Source organism: Haliotis rufescens, unplaced genomic scaffold (assembly GCF_023055435.1).
Source record: "Haliotis rufescens isolate VD_foot unplaced genomic scaffold, xgHalRufe1.0.p SCAF_7, whole genome shotgun sequence".
In the NCBI taxonomy this organism is placed as follows: Eukaryota; Metazoa; Mollusca; class Gastropoda; order Lepetellida; family Haliotidae; genus Haliotis; species Haliotis rufescens.
This window is the reverse complement of record NW_025964361.1, coordinates 49,440,676-49,460,877: the sequence shown is the minus strand read 5'-3', so window position 1 is coordinate 49,460,877 and position 20,202 is coordinate 49,440,676. Positions and strand designations below refer to the sequence as shown.

Below are 20,202 nucleotides of genomic sequence, written 5' to 3'. Positions count from 1 at the left end.
CTCACTCACTCACAATATTAAAGTGAAAATGGATATACTTATTATAAAACGGCCCTTAAGATCTCATGCAAAGTGCGGTTCACTGTAACTTATAATACCCAATCTCATTAAAATCAGATCAACTAAGATCACTGTTGAATCCCGTCCAGGATTCGAACCCACACTGCCAGAGAGAGGCACCTAATCGCCAGCAGACGAAGTCAGCGATCTAACCCACTCAGCGACCAAGGCTTCCACAAAAAATGAAATTCCGACAACTGGTATCCTACATCACATATTTTGTGTACCCCTCTGACAAGTGCAAAATTGACACGGCTCCCATGGGCGAAAGCTATGAACATTTCCCATTTCTGGCGTCCCCCGCCGTGATATGGCTGGAATATTGCTAATAGTGGCGTAAAACCATCTCATCCACTCACTCACACACAGCCAGGCAAAAGTACTGTTATGTTCACGTCACACATCTGATAATCGTTTCGTAAAATAGGTCGGGCGCCCGCACATGTATGTACCTACATCATGTCCCAGATTCTCCACATATACAGTTATACTCTAGAATGATGAAATATTATGGAACAGATTATCATTAAAAACGAAAACTTAAGTCTCAACAACACGTTTATTCTTTAATGCAACACGCATCTGATGCAACACATGCTGTAGGATTGTAGATCTATCTGTGCAGCATACGTCATGGACTGACGCAGCAACCGCATATGGCTGTTTCTGTGGAAAACGTCTTCGACTGATGCCACACATGCAGTCGGACTAACCATGAAACGCTATGGACTAATACACTCAATCAAAGATGTCTGTAACCTAGGCAACACGCCATGGACTAATTCAGTCAGTGCTGATGTCTGTAACCTAGGCAACATGCAATGATCTAATGCAGTCAATGTAAAGTTGTCTGTAACTTAGGCAACGCACCATGGACTAATTCAGTCAATCCAAAATGTCTGTAATCAGGCAACACGTTATGGACTAATGCAGTCAATGCTAGATGTCTGTAACTTAGGCAACACGCCATTGACTAATGCAGTCAATACAAGATGTCCGTAACCTAGGCAACATGCAATGGACTAATGCAGTCAATGGAAGATGTCTGTAACCTAGGCAACACGTCACGGACAAATGCAGTCAATGCTAGATGTATGTAACCTAGGCAACACGTCTTGGACTAATGCCGGCAATGCTAGATGCCTGTACCCTAGGCAACACGTCTTGGAATAATGCCGTCAATCCAAGATGCCTGTACCCTAGGCAACACGTCTTGGACTAATGCCGTCAATGCTAGATGTCTATGACAAAGATGAGCATTTCAAGTTCCTGCGGAAATCATCATAAAGGCTCAATACTCGCGATGGGAGTAGTTTCACATTTAGTTCCTTCAGTAGCTGCTTAGCTTCCTCTAGGGATGGTTTTCTGGGCCACTGCATTAAGGTGAGGTACACAACCAATTCCCGCTGCTTGACCCGCCACATGGTCGTGTAGTTCCCGGCATACGCTGCCTGAACAACATCCTTGGTTACGCCATGGTCTCTTAGAAAACCTGTTACCGCCTTCACGGAAGGAACAGGGCCGTATGGCCTGAGAGGAAACTCCTCACAGAATTTTGCCCGAAGTCCAGTGATGGAAGGAACGGGCAACCCTTCACTTGTCTTGTCTTCAACCTGTCTGTTCCCTATCATCCGGCCCCGCTTTGGCGGTGGTGGGGACGGTTCTGACTCATCATCTCCATCACTGCTAACATCAATTTTAAGATTCAAGATAGCGCTGTCATTGCTGTAACCATCAACACAATCTGTACGAACAGAGTGTCCTGCATTTTCCTCAGCATCTTCTGAATTCGCCAGATCTGGACTAAACATCTCTGGAGAATCTCTGTGGTCTGGAGAAGATATTTTTCGAAAGCAATCCTTGCTTTCTATCGAGTCTGATGTCATTGGTTTCTCGTCATCTACTGAATCTTCGGGTCGACCGAACGGCCATGAAATATGATCCTCAGAATCTGTTAAATCTGTTGGCAAAGAAAATAGCTCAGGGATCTGCTCTTCAGGCCCAATGTATTTGATCAGTGGAGAAGATGCTTCTGTCTTTTCCTCCTCTCCACCCGGTGACATACACGGTGTAGATGTCTTTTGAAAGTAATGTTCATCAGAATCGGATGTATTTGTTGGTTGACCAGTCCCCGAAGTCTTGTCTGTCCGTAGAGGATGTGTATATAGATTTTGGCTTTCCTCCATGTCATCTGATGAGTCTGTTGATATAGTAAACAGTTCTGGATCCTTTTTCACAACACCGACATACTTGATCAATGGAGAAGACAGGTCTTGCGTCTCACCCTCGTCATCTGATAACAACATCGGCAAAAATGACTCCTGGAAATCTTCCTCCATGTTGGGTGATTTTTCAGGTTTGTCAGAATTTCCAAGAATCAGGTCTGACCTCAAGGGAGATGACAATGGGGTCTGTTCATCGCCTGATGAATCTGTTGGCTGGGCTGATTGCCGTGGAGATGTTGATGACTCGGAAATCTCTTTCTCCTCATCCACAGAGACAGTAGGCGTACACACCTTCCGCAGTAGACATGTCTTAAAGGGTAGAGAGACAGGTGCTGAGAATGAATAGAGGTTATTGCTTTTCTTCAGACTTGCTGCAGTGATCTGGTCAAGGATGAATCGGATTTTCAGGACGTCTTTCTCCGTTCCTAGGGACTTAAACTTCTCACAGTGGTCGATGTAGGTTGAAATCAGATTGAAATCAGGGTGTCTGTAGACCTCATTTGTCATAATAGATTTCAAAGCATTTCGTGCATTGACGGCGGTGTACCCTAGACGCTCACCATCTCTTGCCAGGCAACGGACAATGCCGAAGAAAGCCTGAAAACGACTGCATTCCTTCAAAGGATTCGCCAGTGGTTGCCCATTCGGCAATCTGAAGAATGATGACATCTGGGGGTTGCTGTCCTCTTGCAACGTCCCCCTGATATATTTTCGGTAATCTTTGAATAGGTTATACTCTTCGAGGTCTAAACACAGAATCGATGAGGTTTCATACACGACGATGATGTATCTGTCGCCAACATTTCTAGCTCCTTCGAAATCTGACAATTTCATAGCCACAGGTACACATGGCCGATGAAATAAGCCAAGCTGAATGATCCCACAAGCAATGTATCTCATGACCAGGCGTCGTTCAAGGATTGACAGACCCAAAGTGCTTTCACTCCAAATACTAAGGTCAACATCTTTTGCAGTTTGGATGATACGGTGAACTTCCTGCTTCACCTCAGAGGAAGTGTACCCTTGACGTACAACAGACAGATCCCCTTTGTCCTCCGTGGAATCAAGAACAGTCTTCCTGCGACCATTTCTTACATCTTGTATCACCTTATTTATGGACGCACGAAAATACCTCAGATCTCTTGCTACTTGCATGCCCTCAGATAAAGTTTCCAAAAAATCCATGAATAATTTTAAAGATCCTAAATACCTTCTAACTACATCTAAAGAAATACCCGCATCAAATAGCTCTTGTATGTAAGTTGCAGAGTCGTTCCTGTGCTTTAGCACCTTTAGCGTAAACTTACTTGGCCATACTTCGCCAAAAGCTTTCTTCTGCATATAGAAGAAGTATCGCGAAACACGAGCAACAACCCTGACTGCATGCCGTGCACTGTGTTTCTTAAACTGGCACAAGTAGGACTTAAATGACTGCATGACAGGTTCATTATATGGGAAAGCCTTATACAGGAAACTACGTTTCAGTTTCTTTCGAAGATTGATGTCAGCATCGTCATCTTCCGGCCCATTGATGACCAGGTCCTCTGCGTGAGACAATGGGGATTCCTCGTCCATTATGGTTTCACTTGGCGGATTATTTGAGCTTGGTCCTCTGTTTGAAGGACCTTGGTTAAAACATCTTGATGTTGTTGACTTCTCTGCTGAATGGTCTTCACATTGGTTGGAACTCCTCTTTGTTGCTCTTGTTCCTCCACGTTCTTCATCAGGCTTACTGCCTCTTGTTCTTGTTGACTGTTCTAAATGATGTTCTTCAGGAGGGATGGGACTTGTACTGTCTCGAGGAGTAACGTGATTTAGATTAGTGTCTGATGTAATTTGTTCTTCTTCTGATCGTGATTCTATGGCTTCAGGGGAACCTTTTGAGGTTGTGGTTACAGTTTCCTTTGAAATGTGGTGGCCAAAATGCTTCAGCAACGCAACAACTTTCGGCAACGCATCCAGTTCGAATCCAACTTCTGTAGCGGCCTCTACCACGGTGTTTTCTGTGATCATACGACAGTTTTTGAAATGAACGATTTCCTGTCTGGCAGACAAATGCATATTTGTTATATTCGCCTCCGATGAAGTCGGGTGGCAGAACTTGAGATGAGTCTTCATATGATATGGTTTGCTGCATTTTGGACACACAGGCCAATTCCAATCAGATTCAGGATTCATTTCTGAAACAAATTGAATTGATATAAAAACTTATGCGACCTACCAGGAGAAAAGGGACCTTATGGGTGCAAGAATAAAATTGTGCTATGGCGCCATAAAGACGTTTGACGTCAACTTCCTTTGAACTTTGATGATCGATATGTGCGATGTGATGTATTTCTGTATTAAGTATGAATTGAAGAGCTTTTAAATTGTATTTTGTGTTCCGAAAATGTTGTTATATTAAAATATAAAGAAAAGTCAAAATGTGATTTTCCACCCTTAGGGTCCCTTATCTCATGGCTGGTCACATATGTCTACAATCTAAATTGTATTATATTCTGTGAAACGGAATTGTCAACCAACGCCTGTCGTTCCGGGATAAGCCGAATCGTGTAGGTTTACTGAAGAGGGGGAAAGGTGACGAATGGGGAGCACGGGTGTACTGAGATGCGTGCCTAAGGAATGACAGGAACCTCTGGTCGTTGGTTCAAATCCCAGACTCGCTCTTATCATGTTTGTGGGTTCATCAGGAACCATGCGGTGCTTGTGGGTTTCACCAACGTGGGAACGTCACTTCCGGCTTTCCCCGAGCATCAAGATGACACGCCGTTATATAAATGAAATAGTGTTCAAATCGGCGTTAAACCCAAACTCACTGTTATATTTCAGAAATAGTGTCAATAGTGACAAACAATTGTCTGGGTTTCCCTTGACCCTGATCATGGGGGCGATCGGGTAGCCTAGTGGTTAAAGCGTTCGCTCGTCACGCCAAAGACCCGGGTTCGATTCCCGACATGGGTACATTGTGGTGTCCCCCGCTGTGATATTGCTGGAATATTGCTAAAAGCGGCGTAAACCCATACTCACTCACTCTCATGTTCATGATTTGGTTTGTTAGCACCATCTCCATGATGTAACATGTCTACGACGAGTACTGATGTTCACCTTTTTTCTAAAATGACCCTGTCACACTGTGGTATGACTCAAGTATTGTCACAGGCAACGCCAAACCTCCACCGGACCGGAAACTGAAGTCAATACTTGATACGTTAAAGGCCTCATCACCAAATAAGTCAAGTGCTGTCAACGAGTTCAGAGGTCGCGTGATAATGGGAATGGATGCCTAATAAGGCTGGAGATTACGAAAGCCTAATAGTGCCACTTTGGTACCATAATTTTTATTTTTAAATCGAAATTTCTCGTTATTTCAATTATTTTCTCGTTATTTCGAGTTTATTTCAAAATCCTGAAATTTCGAGTTTTTTCTCGTTATTTCAAATATTTTCTCGTTAATTCCATAAACTCGAAATTTCGATCTTTTTCTCGTTATTTCGATTATGATCTCTATTTTTCAATTATTTTCTCGAAATTTCGAGTTATTGAAACAAACGTGAACTGACAAGAAAACAGTCAAGTAAATATTGAAATAAAGGGTTAAAAAAAAATAATCGAGTTTTTAAAATAAATTTCGAGATAACGAGACAAAATTCGACATTTCAAGTTTTTGAAATAAACTCGCAGTAGCGAGGTCATAATTGAAAAAGAAAGAGAAATTTTCTATTTGAAAAAATAAAATTATGGTACCAAAATGGCATCATCAGGTTTTCGTAGGAGCTAGCCCAAGCAAGTACATGTATTAACAGATGTTGACTTGAATTTTGGAAATGGATATTTTAACAGACCAATATTATGCAGGACCTTTGGCAACTAATGACACTACAAACAGATAATTATTTTTTTATATATACAAGGCTTATGTTAACAAAGATCAAGTTTGATTATGAGCCAAATCAATCAATGATAACGAGTTATGAGGACATGTGAATATTATATCAATTGGTCCCACAAAGGTTCAATAGAATTAGGTGATGATATATTGAATAAGCTCAATCAAATTTTCTTTTTGACAGGTCAAGTTGATTCAAAGCCTACATTAAAAATGCAAGGTCAAATTGTAATGAACTGTGACATGTCTGAGTAAACATTTATTGAAATTCAACCATATTTTTTTCGAATCCCTCGAATTCCATAGCCAGTGAAATCGGTCACTATGTAACGTGGGTCACGTGACGGTGACTGACATTGGTCTCAAGTTGGCTGGCACCATCTAACTAGAAGGTGGGGTGAAATTGGGTTTAACTTGGCGTTCAAGATGATAGCACTTATATATATAGTGTGTGTAAGTGTGTGTGTGTGTGTGTGCGTGTGCGTGTGCGTGTGCGTGCGTGCGTGCGTGCGTTCGTGCGTGTATGTCGATTTTATAGTGCTAGCCCACTAAGATACAATGCCGCAGTTTAACATGAATACTGCACTCAGACACAGTATACTGACTCCTCTTAATGCCGAGCGCCAGGCAGGGTAACAACAAGTCTCGTCTTTTAACGTCTTTTTGTATGACGCGGCTGGTGGTCGAACCCCAGACCTTCTGCTCTCTGGGCAGACGCTCTACCACTAGACCACGGTAGCGATCTCAAATAAATTGAAGTGAAGACGGGATGTGTTTTTTAAGCAGGTTGACCAACTACACCTACAACCTAACCATGTTATTTACCCGATGTAGATGAAACAGCGAGGTTTCGGATCCCATATTCACCATGATTACGATCCTACGCCTGTAGGGGCGGTAGGGTAGCCTAGTGGTTAAAGCGTTCGCTCGTCACGCCGAAGACCCGGGTTCGATTCCCGACATGGGTACAATGTGTGAAGCCCATTTCTGGTGTCCCCCGCCGTGATATTGCTGGAATATTGCTAAAAGCGGCGTAAAACCATACTCACTCACTCCTAGGCCTGTAAACGCCGTATCCCTGCTCGGGGCTGCATAACAACGTGGTGAACGTCTTCGACACGACACGCACTGGTGCATGACACCGAAGAGTTATCCTGATGTTGTTGGAGAGCGAATGTTGTTTTTATCACTGCTTCAAGACATGCCAAAAGTGACGTAATAATCGGTATTTCTCTTCCAAATTACTGTTAATCTTCAACTGGTGATAAAATTAAACAGAAATGTGCCCTTAACTTATACTACTCAAAATAAGTTAATGAAGATCCGATTTTGTTATGAAGATGCTCCAAACTGTGCCAGGGCTGGGCGGTTCAACCAGTAACTATATACGCTTATCATACCTACATGTTAGAATGATGAGATCTGATTGGTCCACGTGATCTTGATAAACTACTGTGAAACCCGCCTTGGGGGGGTAATAAATTTATACCCCGCCACGAGCAATACAAGCTGCACGTTGATTACTGAGAGGCAGAATTAATCCCTTATACCCCGCTTCAAAGCAAAAAGCCGCACGCTTTTTCCGCGTCAGTGGAAGTCACGTGACACAGCACAAATTGAACAGCTGTTTTTCTATCAATTTTAAAGTTGTGTTGATACTTTTACAATGTCACATTAAAACATGTTGATGAGATAAATTCGTTGTAGCAGGATCAACTCCGGCTCGTGGTACAAAACCTTATCGGTCCATGACAGATTAACTATAGTTATATGAAATAGCATCGGGTGTTCTTTAACTTCTTTTTAGTAGTATATGTAACAAACCCAATACTAGCAGGCAAAATGTGAGTGAGTAAGTATGCTTTTGCCGCTTTTCACGCAATATCACGGCGGGGGACACCAGAAATGGCCTTTACACACTCTTAATGCCGAGCGCCAGGCAGGGTAACAACAAGTCTCGTCTTTTAACGTCTTTTGGTATGACCTTCTGCTCTCTGGGCAGACGCTCTACCACTAGACCACGGTAGCGGTCTCAAATAAATTGAAGTGAAGACGGGATGTGTTTTTTAAGCAGGCTGACCCACTACACCTACAACCTAACCATGTTATTTGCCCGATGTGGATGAATAAACAGCGAGGTTTCGAATCCCATATTCACCACGATTACGATCCTACGCCTGTAGGGGCGGTAGGGTAGCCTAGTGGTTAAAGCGTTCGCTCGTCACGCCGAAGACCCGGGTTCGATTCCCGACATGGGTACAACGTGTGAAGCCCATTTCTGGTGTCCCCCGCCGTGATATTGCTGGAATATTGCTAAAAGCGGCGTAAAACCATACTCACTCACTCCTAGTCCTGTAAACGCCATAGCCCTGCTCGGGGCTGCATAACAACGTGGTGAATGTCTTCGACACGACACGCACTGGTGCATGAGGCACCGAAGAGTTATACTGATTTTGTTGGAGAGTGAATGCTGTTTTTATCACTACTTCAAGACATGCCAAAAGTGACGTAATAATCGGAATTTCTCTTTCAAATTACTTTTAATCTTCAACTGGTGATAAATTTAAACAGGAATGTCCCCTTAACGTATACTACTCAAAATAAGTTAATGAAGATCCGATTTTGTTATGAAGATGCTCCAATCTGTGCTAGGGCTGGGCGGTTCAACCAGTAACTATACGCTTATCATACCTACATGTTAGAATGATGAGATCTGATTGGTCCACGTAATCTTGATAAAATACTGAGAAACTCGCCTTGGAGGGTAATAAATTTCTCAGCGGGGGAAGAAATCTCATACCCCGCCACGAGTAATACAGGCTGCACGTGGATTACTGAGAGGCAGAATAAATCCCTTATACCCCGCTTCAAAGCAAAAAGCCGCACGCTTTTTCTGAATCAACAGCTGTGTTCTATCAATTTTAAAGTTGTGTTAATACTTTTACTTTTATCTCACATTGAAACATGTTGATGAGATAAATTCGTTGTAGCAGGATCAACTCCGGCTCGTGGTATAAAACCTAATCGGTCCATGGCAGATTAACTATGATATAGCCCACATAAAGATTAGGCTTAAAATATTTTAAAAGGGATATTTGAGTTTAGAATTTTCCTTTGAATCTACAAAGCGTGTAACACAGTGTGCTGCATATGTTGAATATTCTAGGAGTTAGTGACCTCGGAAATATTTATATCCCAGACAGGAAACGAATCGGAATCAACTCAGATAATATTGTGAAGTGTTTCCGCAGCCACAACTTACAGGCATATACTGCTAGAGTTGTATTGGGCTCAAATTCACATACTCACTCCGAGTGTAGATTTAGAGCTTCCGGCCAGAGTATCGAAGGTTTATTTGTTTGCTTGTTTGTTGTTTAACGCCACACTCAGCAATATTCCAGCTATTTGACGGCGGTCTGTAAATTGCCATGTCTGGACCAGACAATCCAGTGATTGACATCATGGGCATCGATCCACGCAATTCGGATACGATGACATGCATTAACCAAGTCAGCGATCCTGACCACCCGATCCCATTAGTTGTCTCAAACGACAACTCAAGCGTAGTCGCACACAAGCATGGGTTGCTGAATACTTATTCTACCCCGGATCTTCACGGATATATAAAAAGCACCAGTTACCATTTGGTTGTTGCCAGGGGTACAGAACACGTTATGTGAATGATATTGATATGTTCGGGTTTCAACAACCGTGAAGATCCGGGGTAGAATAGGTCTTCAGCAACCATGCTTGCCCTAAAAGACGACTATGCTTGTCGTAAGAGGGATCGGGTGGTCAGGCTCGCTGACTTGGTTAATGCATGTCATCGTATCCCAATTGCGTGGGTTGCTGCTCATGATGTCTATCACTAAATTGTCTGGTCCAAACTCGATTATTTACAGACCGCCGTCTGGAATAGCTGGAATATTGATGGCTGGGGCGTTAAACAACAAACAAACAAATAACAGACGGACGAAGACCCATGACATAAGTGATTGAATGTAGTTTAACGCCGCAGTCAGGAATTTCCCAGCTATACCTGGGCAGTATAAATAACCATGCCTAGACTATTCAAATCAGTGGCTGATATCATGAGTAAAGATCCACGGCGCCTTGATGAGATGACACACAATCGTTCAGGTCACACTTTTCAACGACCCGAGTCTAACTATAGCGGCTGTTATGTAAGACAACTGGTCCGCATTCCCCGTGCTCCGCGTCGATGGCGGGTCATGTACAACAATGACAAAGCACTACCACCGATTGCAGGGGCGAGCGTCAGCCACACACAGAATACACGATCCGTGCCTACACTGCAAGTCGAAACAAAAATTGGAGAGACGAAACAAACGTTACCTTAAATACGTTATTTCCCAGAAAAGTTGCCAACAAACTGGGTGGGTGTAAATTAAGATCTCCCTTTACGGCAGCGGTTGGTCACGCGCTCTTCACCCGCGCGTCCTTAACACCCACTGCGTCACGTCGAACTCTGTGGAGTTGTTTTATTCACCTCAATCAGCGTCGCCAATCAACTTCGTTTGTCATTGAGCTTTGCGTTTCAACGTCCAACACTCACTACGCAATACATTAATATTTAGTGTGTTTTGTTTGATTTTCTTTCCAAAGGATGTGGGGAGGGGTTGTGGGGAGGGGAGGGGAGGGGTTGAGGGGTGGGGGTAGGTGTTTGAAGGATGTACCTGACAGAGCTATGTACCACGATCGCTGTTCGCTACATTGTTGCATAATGACAGCTCCGGTCAGCGTGGGAACTCTCGACACTATTTGACAAACAGCATGTCGTAATCACGTTTTTTCTGGGTTAGAATACTTTATATTTACAAAAAATTGAATGGAATTATTTGACTGATCGTGTTTAGTGAGCGCATGAGTAAGTTTAGCTTAGCGCCGCTTTTAACAATATTCCAGGTACATCAGGTCGTGTCAGCTCATTGTGGGCGGGGAGTGAGTGAGTGGGTTGGGTTTAGCGCCGCTTTTAACAGTATTCCAGTTATATCACGGCGTGTCAGCTCATTGTGGGCGGGGAGTGAGTGAGTGGGTTGGGTTTAGCGCCGCTTTTAACAGTATTCCAGTTATATCACGGCGTGTCAGCTCATTGTGGGCGGAAAGCCTGAAGTGATGCAGGTCAAAGACGTTTGCCACATTGGTGAAACCCACGAGCACGTTTATGGGGCTGACAGATCTAGAAACATAATTTTGGCAAGCGAGGATTCGAACCCACGATTACAGATTTCTGATGGCCTTTGGCGACTGTGCCCCCTCTGCCCCTCAAAGTTATAGGACCCGTGAAGATTCCGGGGTAGAATAGGTCTTCAGCAACCCAAAATGTATATGCTTGTTGTAAAAGGCGACCAACGGATCGGGTGGTCAGGCCCGCTGACTTGGCTGATGCATGCCTTCGATCCCAATTGCGTGGGTTGATGCTCATGATATTAATCACTGGATTGTCTGTTCCAGACTCGATTATTTACAGATATTTCCATATAGCTGGAATATTGCTGTGTGCGGCGTTAAACAACAAACCAGCCAACTCAAAGTTATAGAAATGATATCTCTCTGGTTACAGTTGTACCAGTTGTATGTGCTATTTTCATACCTGTTTGTTTTTTGTTGTGGATAAAGTTGTAAAATATGACGTTTCTTGAAAAAGTCTTTGTTTGACACTTGTGGCAACACACACCTTCTCTCGTGCTTAAATTTTTAATAATAAGATATTGAGAAACATTACCCGTCTGTATGCTGTGAAGAACGGTAGTGAATAGGTCTTCAGCAACTCGTGCTTGACGTAAAAGGCGACTATGTTTGTGGTAGGAGGCGACTAACGGGATCGGGTGGTCAGGCTCCCTGACTTTCTTGATGCTTGTCATCCTATCCCAAATGCATGGATCGATACTCATGATATTAATCATGGGACTGTCTGGTCCAGACGTATTTGCATACAGCCCTCATATTGCTGGTATATTGCGGAGTTCCGCGTCAAACAACAGACAAATAAAACATGACTCTAGTTGGTAATTTAACATGAAAGTTCTCAGCACTTTCGATCTCCTGACGTCACCAACAGTTTGAAAACATTCATGTGGGCTGTATTACCACTGCCTCTTGCTAGCTTGGAATGAACAGTCTGTCCTGAGGTAGTACTTTCTGTTTGTTGTTTAAGCAGCACTCGGCAATATTCCAGCTATATGACAATGGTATGTAAATAATCGAGTCTGGACCAGACAATCTAGTGATTGACATCATAAGCATCGATCCATGCAGTTGGGATATGATGACATGCATCAACCAAGTCAGCGAGCCTGAATTATATTTACACCAAACACTTGCTACATGAATACAGACCAAATGTGTATCACTTGGCCCAAGGACCTTCATTAGTATTTTGTTTGTTGTTTAACAGGGTACAGCAATATTCCAGCTATATGACAGCGGTATGTAAATAATGGAGTCTGGACCAGACAATCTAGTGATTGATATCATGAGCATCAATCCATGCAATTGGGATACGATGACATGCATCAACCAAGTCAGTGAGCCTGATCAGGGTTACAAGCATAGTCGCCTTTTACAGCAAGTATGGGTTGCTGAAGATCTATTGTAACTCAGATCTGCACAGGTCCCTTCATTGATAAGATAGGTGGGATTTGGAATCATGGGTTTAAATTCTGATTTTATTAACAGGGTGGTTGGGGGTGCTGTGAGATTCAGGGGGAGGTCATGAAAAGTTGACTCAGCAAGCAGGTGCTGGTGGGTTTCACCTCAGTGGTAACGTCAAAGACCAGCAACACTGGGCGCTCCTCCCACAAGTAGGTGACACACTGTGATATACATGTAACCAACCTGTGATATACATGTAACCAACCTGTGATATACATGTAACCAACCTGTGATATACATGTAACCAACCTGTGATATACATGTTACCAGCTCTTCACCAAGAAAGTCTGTGTGTATCAGTTGGGGCTCCAGTGTGGACCTGCACCTGTATACCAGTGTACACAAGCTCCTGGAGTGAGTGAGTGAGTGAGTGAGTGAGTGAGTGAGTTGGGTTTAACACCGCTTTTAACAATATTCCAGTTATATCACGGCGTGTCAGCTTGATGTGGGAGGAAAGCCCGAAGTGATGCAGGTCTCAGACGTTTACCACTTCGGTGAAACCCACGATCACGGGTATGGGGCTGACAAACCTAGAAACATAATCAGGGCGTACCGGGATTCGAACCCACAATCATAGGTTTCTGGCGTGCCCAGGGGACGCAACTCTGCACAGCGAATCGCGGCGCCTTACACGACTGGGCCACCCGTGCCCCCTCACAAGCTTCTTGAACCCACAGGACTCCAACTCAGACTGGTTAAAACCAACTTAACAGACTGCTGTGTATTCTGCCATTGACCACCTCGGCCTCTGCCGGCGGGACTGCTCAGGACAAGCAACACCAACTCAACGGACCCCTGCACCATGAAGATTTGGGGAAGAATAGGTCTTCAGCAACCCATGCTAGCCGTAAAAGGCGCCTAAGACAACTTACGGGATTCCATGGTAAGGCTCACTGACTTGGTTGTTGCTCATGATGTCAGTCACTGGATTGTCTGGTCCAGACTCGATTATTTACAGACCGCTGTCATATAGCTGAATATTGCTGAGTATGGCGTTAAACAAAAAACCCAAAACAACGGACCACTGTGTGTTCTGCCAGGGACCACCCCTGCCCCTATCGGTGAGGCTGCTCTAGCACCACCATCCCATTTTGCTTCCCGCTGATGTTTCTGTGAGGAGTCATACTGCCGACTCGTGCTACGGTGCGTCACTTCCGGTGCCACTGACAAATTTTTGTGGCAGCAATATTGGGCACACAAGCCTTCAAGGAGGTCTGAATCAAATCTCTCTTGAATATCTGTCCTAAAAATGTCTAATAATAATAATAATAATGACAATTAGAAAATATCATATCAAGTTTATTGACTCAAGAGTTTTCCCCATATCACAGATGTCGTCAACAACGTCAGAACATTAACAGTAGTGTGTCTACGAGTTTCACAGGGTGCAGTCACGACATCACCATTCACACTCATTCTCATATCACATCCTAATACTGTACTGATATATATTTTAAGTCTGTGCCATCAACCTCAATAAATTGTGCAGAAATCTGGCGAAAACACTGCTTCCTTTTTCCAAATTTATTAAAATCTTTAAGAAGATTTCTGATGATTTCCATGAGTTTTTTCAACAAATTGTCTCAGAAAGTAAAGTACCAATGTTCTAAAGGAACAGGGCGGTCGGGTAGCCCAGTGGTTAAAGCGTTCGCTCGTCACGCCGAAGACCCGGGTTCGATTCCCAACATGGGTACAATGTGTCGTGATATTGCTGAAATATTACTAACAGCAGCGTGAAATCAAACTCACTCACTCACTCACCCACTCACTCTAAAGGAAAAACAAAGAACCCCAGTGAACCCTCCTCGCTCATGGTTACTAATTCAGCAAACCAGCCTAGGACAGTAAGTTCACAATGAATACATGAACTCCAGGATAATGGGAGGAACAGAAAAAATTATATTAAAAAATGTGCTTACTGTCTAACCTTTCTCATCTCATTTTGGTCACACCCCACTCACTCACTCACAACATTCTTACAATCGTCAGTTCAAGGAAAACAATCTAAAAACAAAATTATAACTAACTGTGGCCTTATATATAATATATTCATCTATGGACAAAATGTTTTGTCTGAAATCAGGGGAGTCTACAGTAGCTAGGACTGAAATGAGTCCTCAGCAGATGACATATCCCCCGGTCTGGTGCAATTGAGACATAAAGTTGGCTACTTATACCCAACTTTTGGTTCACTGCTGTTGGATACCTTCAGTTCAGTGAGGAAAAATATAATTCTGTTCAGTATTTTTCAAAATCCCAAATCATCAAAAGACACCAGTTCATCACTAGACTGATCTGTATACCAAGTTTCTTCTTGAAATATTCAACAGTTTTAGAGTTCTGCTCCGGAAACGAGCACCACCCCCATTTCTAAGTCCAACTTGTCGTCATGCCAAAAAATTAGATAAAACAATGAATAAATCCCAAATCCTCAAAAGGCACCAGTTCCCCACTAGACTGATCTATATAGCAAGGTTCAACAAGAAATATTTAAAGGTTTTGGACTTCTCCTCCTTAAACAAGAAAACTGTTTTCATCATAAAAAAATCATGAAAACAAAACAAATGAAAAGAATAAATCCAAAATCATCAAAAGGCAGTAATTCCCCACAAGAATAATCAATATAGAAAGTTTCAACAAGAAATATTTTACGGTGTTCGAGTTCTGCTCCTGAAAGGGTAAATGGACGGTTGACGGACAAGCGGACATGATCGCTATATCCAGGGGGGGATAATCAGGGGAGTGTAGGACTGAAATACAAGCATGTGCAGGTTGCACTTTATTGCTGTTTCCCAGAGCATACATCAAGTACTCGTCATCGCAATCTCAATCACAACAAACAAACAGTAACACAACAAGGGACGGAATGTTTTCATATTCTGCTGCATATACACAATGATAAACTGCTGTTGTATACATGTCAATGTAGTGGCACTGCCACCATCTTCCCGAGGCAAGGGAGGTAACTGACTATAAAAGTCCAGTTTCCACCCTTGCCAAACATTTTGGCTGGACTAATGAGTCTATGCATAGTCCAATCAAAATTGAGTGACGAAATCAGTTTCGTAAACTGCCGTGCAGATTTCAGTTGATTGCAAGATTTGCAGAGCATGTGTACTGTCAATTGGGCGTTGACAGATATTTTGCAAATCATTTCATGTTTTTAATCACATTGCTCAAGTAATTCGAAGCACTTCGTGGGGTAAGACCTGTTTTATTAAAATATAACTCTTGATTATCGATCAGATCGTCTTGACTGGGCACCGCCATTTTGTATGAAGCAAATGCAAGTAGGGGTAGCCCAGTGGTTAAAGCGTTCGCTCGTCTCACTGAAGACCCAGGTTCAATTCCCCACATGGGCACAATGTGTAAAGCCCATTTCTGGTGTCCCCCACCATGATATTGCTGGACTATTGCTAAAAGCAGCATAATACCATACTCAATCACTTTAAATCTTGTATCACAGCCTAGTGACAAATCTATCATATTTTGACAAAGTATTATTACAGTCCTAAAAGCACTCAAAATACAAAAAACGCCGGCACAGATTTTGCGAAACAACTTGAGTTTGTAAGCCCAATATTAGTTAAATATTTGTTATTTTTGTTGAAAACATGTAACAAATGATTTAGTTGTTTTAAATATGTCAACATGATAAGTATACTCCAAATGAGAGAGTGCACCCACCCCATTCTGGATCCACATGCACAGTACAGATATTGCCTCACGATACAAGCATTGAATGCACTCGCACAATCCATCCAAGATGCTTATCTTCCAGGGTGCATTGTACAGAGCAATCTTAGCGCTAAGGTGATCGTAACTCATACTTTAATATAGACTTACGACAGTGGTAGTGCTAAGGTTGATTCGTACAACAGCACCCATGGCTGTAGATACCAGTACATAATGAACAAATAAATGATACAAAACTAGCGAAAATGCATATTGAGATTTTGGGCTTGATGATGAGAATCCCACAATGCCGAGAAGTCTGATCTGTCTTCCACTTCTAACATTTCTGAATCCAGTTTGTCTTCAGTGAGATGCCAGTCACATGTTCCTGCAGAGCTCATCAGGAATCAGGCAGAATTTTCAAAGAACTGCACGAGGCCTTCAAGGTCGTAAGTGTCAAGTACTTCCAGTAGGGCTGGGACCTTGCCCTTCACATTCTGACCTTTAAACTTAAACTTGTCAATGTACAAGTCTGTGATCATTCCTGGGAAATATACAAATGTATCGTCAGATCAAATATAACATAAGATCAAATATATCATCACCTCAAAAATACATCATCACCTCAAATATATCCCCACCTCAAATATATCATCACCTCAAATATATCCCCACCTCAAATATATATTGTCACCTCAAATATATCACCACCTCAAATATATATCATCACCTCAAATATATCACCACCTCAAATATATATCATCACCTCAAATATATCCCCACCTCAAATATATCCAAACCTCAAATATATCCAAACCTCAAATATATATTGTCACTTCAAATATATCACCACCTCAAATATATATCATCACCTCAAATATATCACCACCTCAAATATATATTGTCACCTCAAATATATATCATCACCTCAAATATATATCATCACCTCAAATATATCATCACTTCAAATATACACCACCTCAAATATATTTCATCACCTCATATATATATCATCACCTCAAATTTATATCATCACCTCAAATATACCATCACTTCAACTATATATCACCTCAAATATATATCACCACCTCAAATATATATCACCACCTCAAATATATCTCACCACCTCACATATATATCACCATCTCAAATATATCACCACCTCAAATATATATTGTCACTTCAAATATATCACCACCTCAAATATATATCATCACCTCAAATATATCACCACCTCAAATATATATTGTCACCTCAAATATATCACCACCTAAAATATATATCATCAACTCAAATATATATCACCACCTCAAATATATCTCACCACCTCAAATATATATCACCATCTCAAATATATCACCACCTCAAATATATATCATTACCTCAAATATATCACCACCTCAAATATATATTGTCACCTCAAATATATCACCACCTCCAATATATATCATTACCTCAAATATATCACCACCTCAAATATATATCATCACCTCAAATATATATCACCACCTCAAATATATCTCACCACCTCAAATATATATCACCATCTCAAATATATCACCACCTCAAATATATATCATCACCTCAAATATATCACCACCTCAAATATATATTGTCACCTCAAATATATCACCACCTCAAATATATATCATCACCTCAAATATATCACCACCTCAAATATATATCATCACCTCAAATATATCCCCACCTCAAATATATCCCCACCTCAAATATATATTGTCACCTCAAATATGTCACCTCAAATATATCACCACCTCAAATATATATCATTACCTCAAATATATCACCACCTCAAACACCATCACCAGAAATATAGCACCACAGCGTGAAACCTACCGTACAACCTCTCCAGGTGACAGGGCTGTTTCTTGTACTCTGTCTGCAACTGGTCTGCCTCCTTCAGTATCTGCTGATACTCGGCTGACAGGAAACTTGTGTCGCTCTCGTGGACAGCCAGTTCCTACAATGGTGAATACAGGACATTTATTCTTCCTGCCACTGGTTTGGGATCCACACATGGAATAAAAGGGGAGTTGAGAGTTGGGGGCAGTTGATAGTAGTGGTAGTTGATAGAGTTGCACACTACTGAGTCACGAAAACACCCCAAAAAGTGGGGGATCTCCCTTTGTACCCTGAATTACCTACCTTGAGTGCATCAACGAGTTGAACTTTCTTTGCCAGCAGGAGTTGATGTTCCAGTCTGGGATGTATGAGGGACAAGGTGTGGGGAATGGACTCATCACTCACGTCTGAAACACGAGATATACAGTGTACGCCTCTCTTGTCTGATTGACTACCTATGATGGGATATACACACCGTATGTAATGTCTAGCCTGATTGACTACCTATGATGGAATATACACACTGTATGTAATCTCTAGCCTAATTGGCTACCCATGCAGGGAGATACACACCGTATGTAATGTCTAGCCTGATTGACTACCTATGATGGGATATACACACCGTATGTAATCCCTAGCCTAATTGGCTACCTGTGCTGGGAGATATGCACTCTATATAATGTCTAGCCTGATTGAATACCCATGCAGGGAGATACACACCGTATGTAATGTCTAGCCTGATTGACTACCTATGATGGGATATACACACCGTATGTAATCTCTAGCCTAATTGGCTACCTGTGCTGGGAGATATGCACTCTATATAATGTCTAGCCTGATTGACTACCCATGCAGGGAGATACACACCGTATGTAATGTCTAGCCTGATTGACTACCCATGCAGGGAGATACACACCGTATGTAATGTCTAGCCTGATTGACTACCCATGCAGGGAGATACACACCGTATGTAATGTCTAGCCTGATTGACTACCTATGATGGAATATACACACTGTATGTAATCTCTAGCCTAATTGGCTACCCATGCAGGGAGATACACACCGTATGTAATGTCTAGCCTGATTGACTACCTATGATGGGATATACACACCGTATGTAATCTCTAGCCTAATTGGCTACCTGTGCTGGGAGATATGCACTCTATATAATGTCTAGCCTGATTGACTACCCATGCAGGGAGATACACACCGTATGTAATGTCTAGCCTGATTGACTACCTATGATGGGATATACACACCGTATGTAATCTCTAGCCTAATTGGCTACCTGTGCTGGGAGATATGCACTCTATATAATGTCTAGCCTGATTGAATACCTATGCTGTGAGGTACACACCGTATGTAATGTCTAGCCTGACTGACTACTATGCCAGGAGATACACACCATATGTAATGTCTAGCCTGACTGACTACCTATGCCAGGAGATACGCACCATATGTAATGTCTAGCCTGATTGACTACTATGCCAGGAGATACGCACCATATGTAATGTCTAGCCTGATTGACTACTATGCCAGGAGATACGCACCATATGTAATGTCTAGCCTGATCTTCTTCTTGGTGGCTTCTTTAGACAGCACATCCTTCAGTATGGAGATGGTGGAGATGTTGTCCGACCTGAATACGGCCTCCCCCTTCCTGCAGACATCAACACATTCAAAGTAGACACAATTTATTGATAACAACTTCTTTAATTACTGTAAAGGTGACGTTTCGGTTTAGATCCTTTTCCATAGTCAAGCATATAGTATACTAGCCACATAAAGAAACTGCACGGAGAAAAAATAGATATAAGG

At 42.2% G+C, this 20,202-nt stretch overlaps 2 protein-coding genes across 3 annotated transcripts in view; both read right to left on the bottom strand.

Moving 5' to 3' along the window:
• Positions 1 to 648: 648 nt before the first annotated feature.
• On the bottom strand, positions 649 to 10,645 carry LOC124110472. Its single transcript, XM_046469849.2, has 2 exons — positions 10,528 to 10,645; positions 649 to 4,465 (listed from the first exon to the last, which is right to left on the bottom strand). The coding sequence occupies exon 2, from the start codon at positions 4,461 to 4,463 to the stop codon at positions 1,302 to 1,304; it is 3,162 nt and encodes a 1,053-aa protein (XP_046325805.2). The 5' UTR covers positions 4,464 to 4,465; positions 10,528 to 10,645; the 3' UTR covers positions 649 to 1,301.
• A 5,539-nt stretch (positions 10,646 to 16,184) lies between these two features.
• The window catches only part of LOC124110473 (Bardet-Biedl syndrome 7 protein homolog), a 29,073-nt gene continuing 25,055 nt past the window's right edge, over positions 16,185 to 20,202 (bottom strand). For both annotated transcript variants that reach the window (XM_046469850.2, XM_046469853.2), the window contains exons 16-19: positions 19,935 to 20,044; positions 18,688 to 18,791; positions 18,379 to 18,502; positions 16,185 to 17,065 (exon numbers count right to left, since the gene is read on the bottom strand). In XM_046469850.2, the coding sequence (XP_046325806.1) occupies positions 16,929 to 17,065; positions 18,379 to 18,502; positions 18,688 to 18,791; positions 19,935 to 20,044 (475 nt within the window). In that variant the 3' untranslated portion in view covers positions 16,185 to 16,928. The remainder of the gene's footprint in view (positions 17,066 to 18,378; positions 18,503 to 18,687; positions 18,792 to 19,934; positions 20,045 to 20,202) is intronic.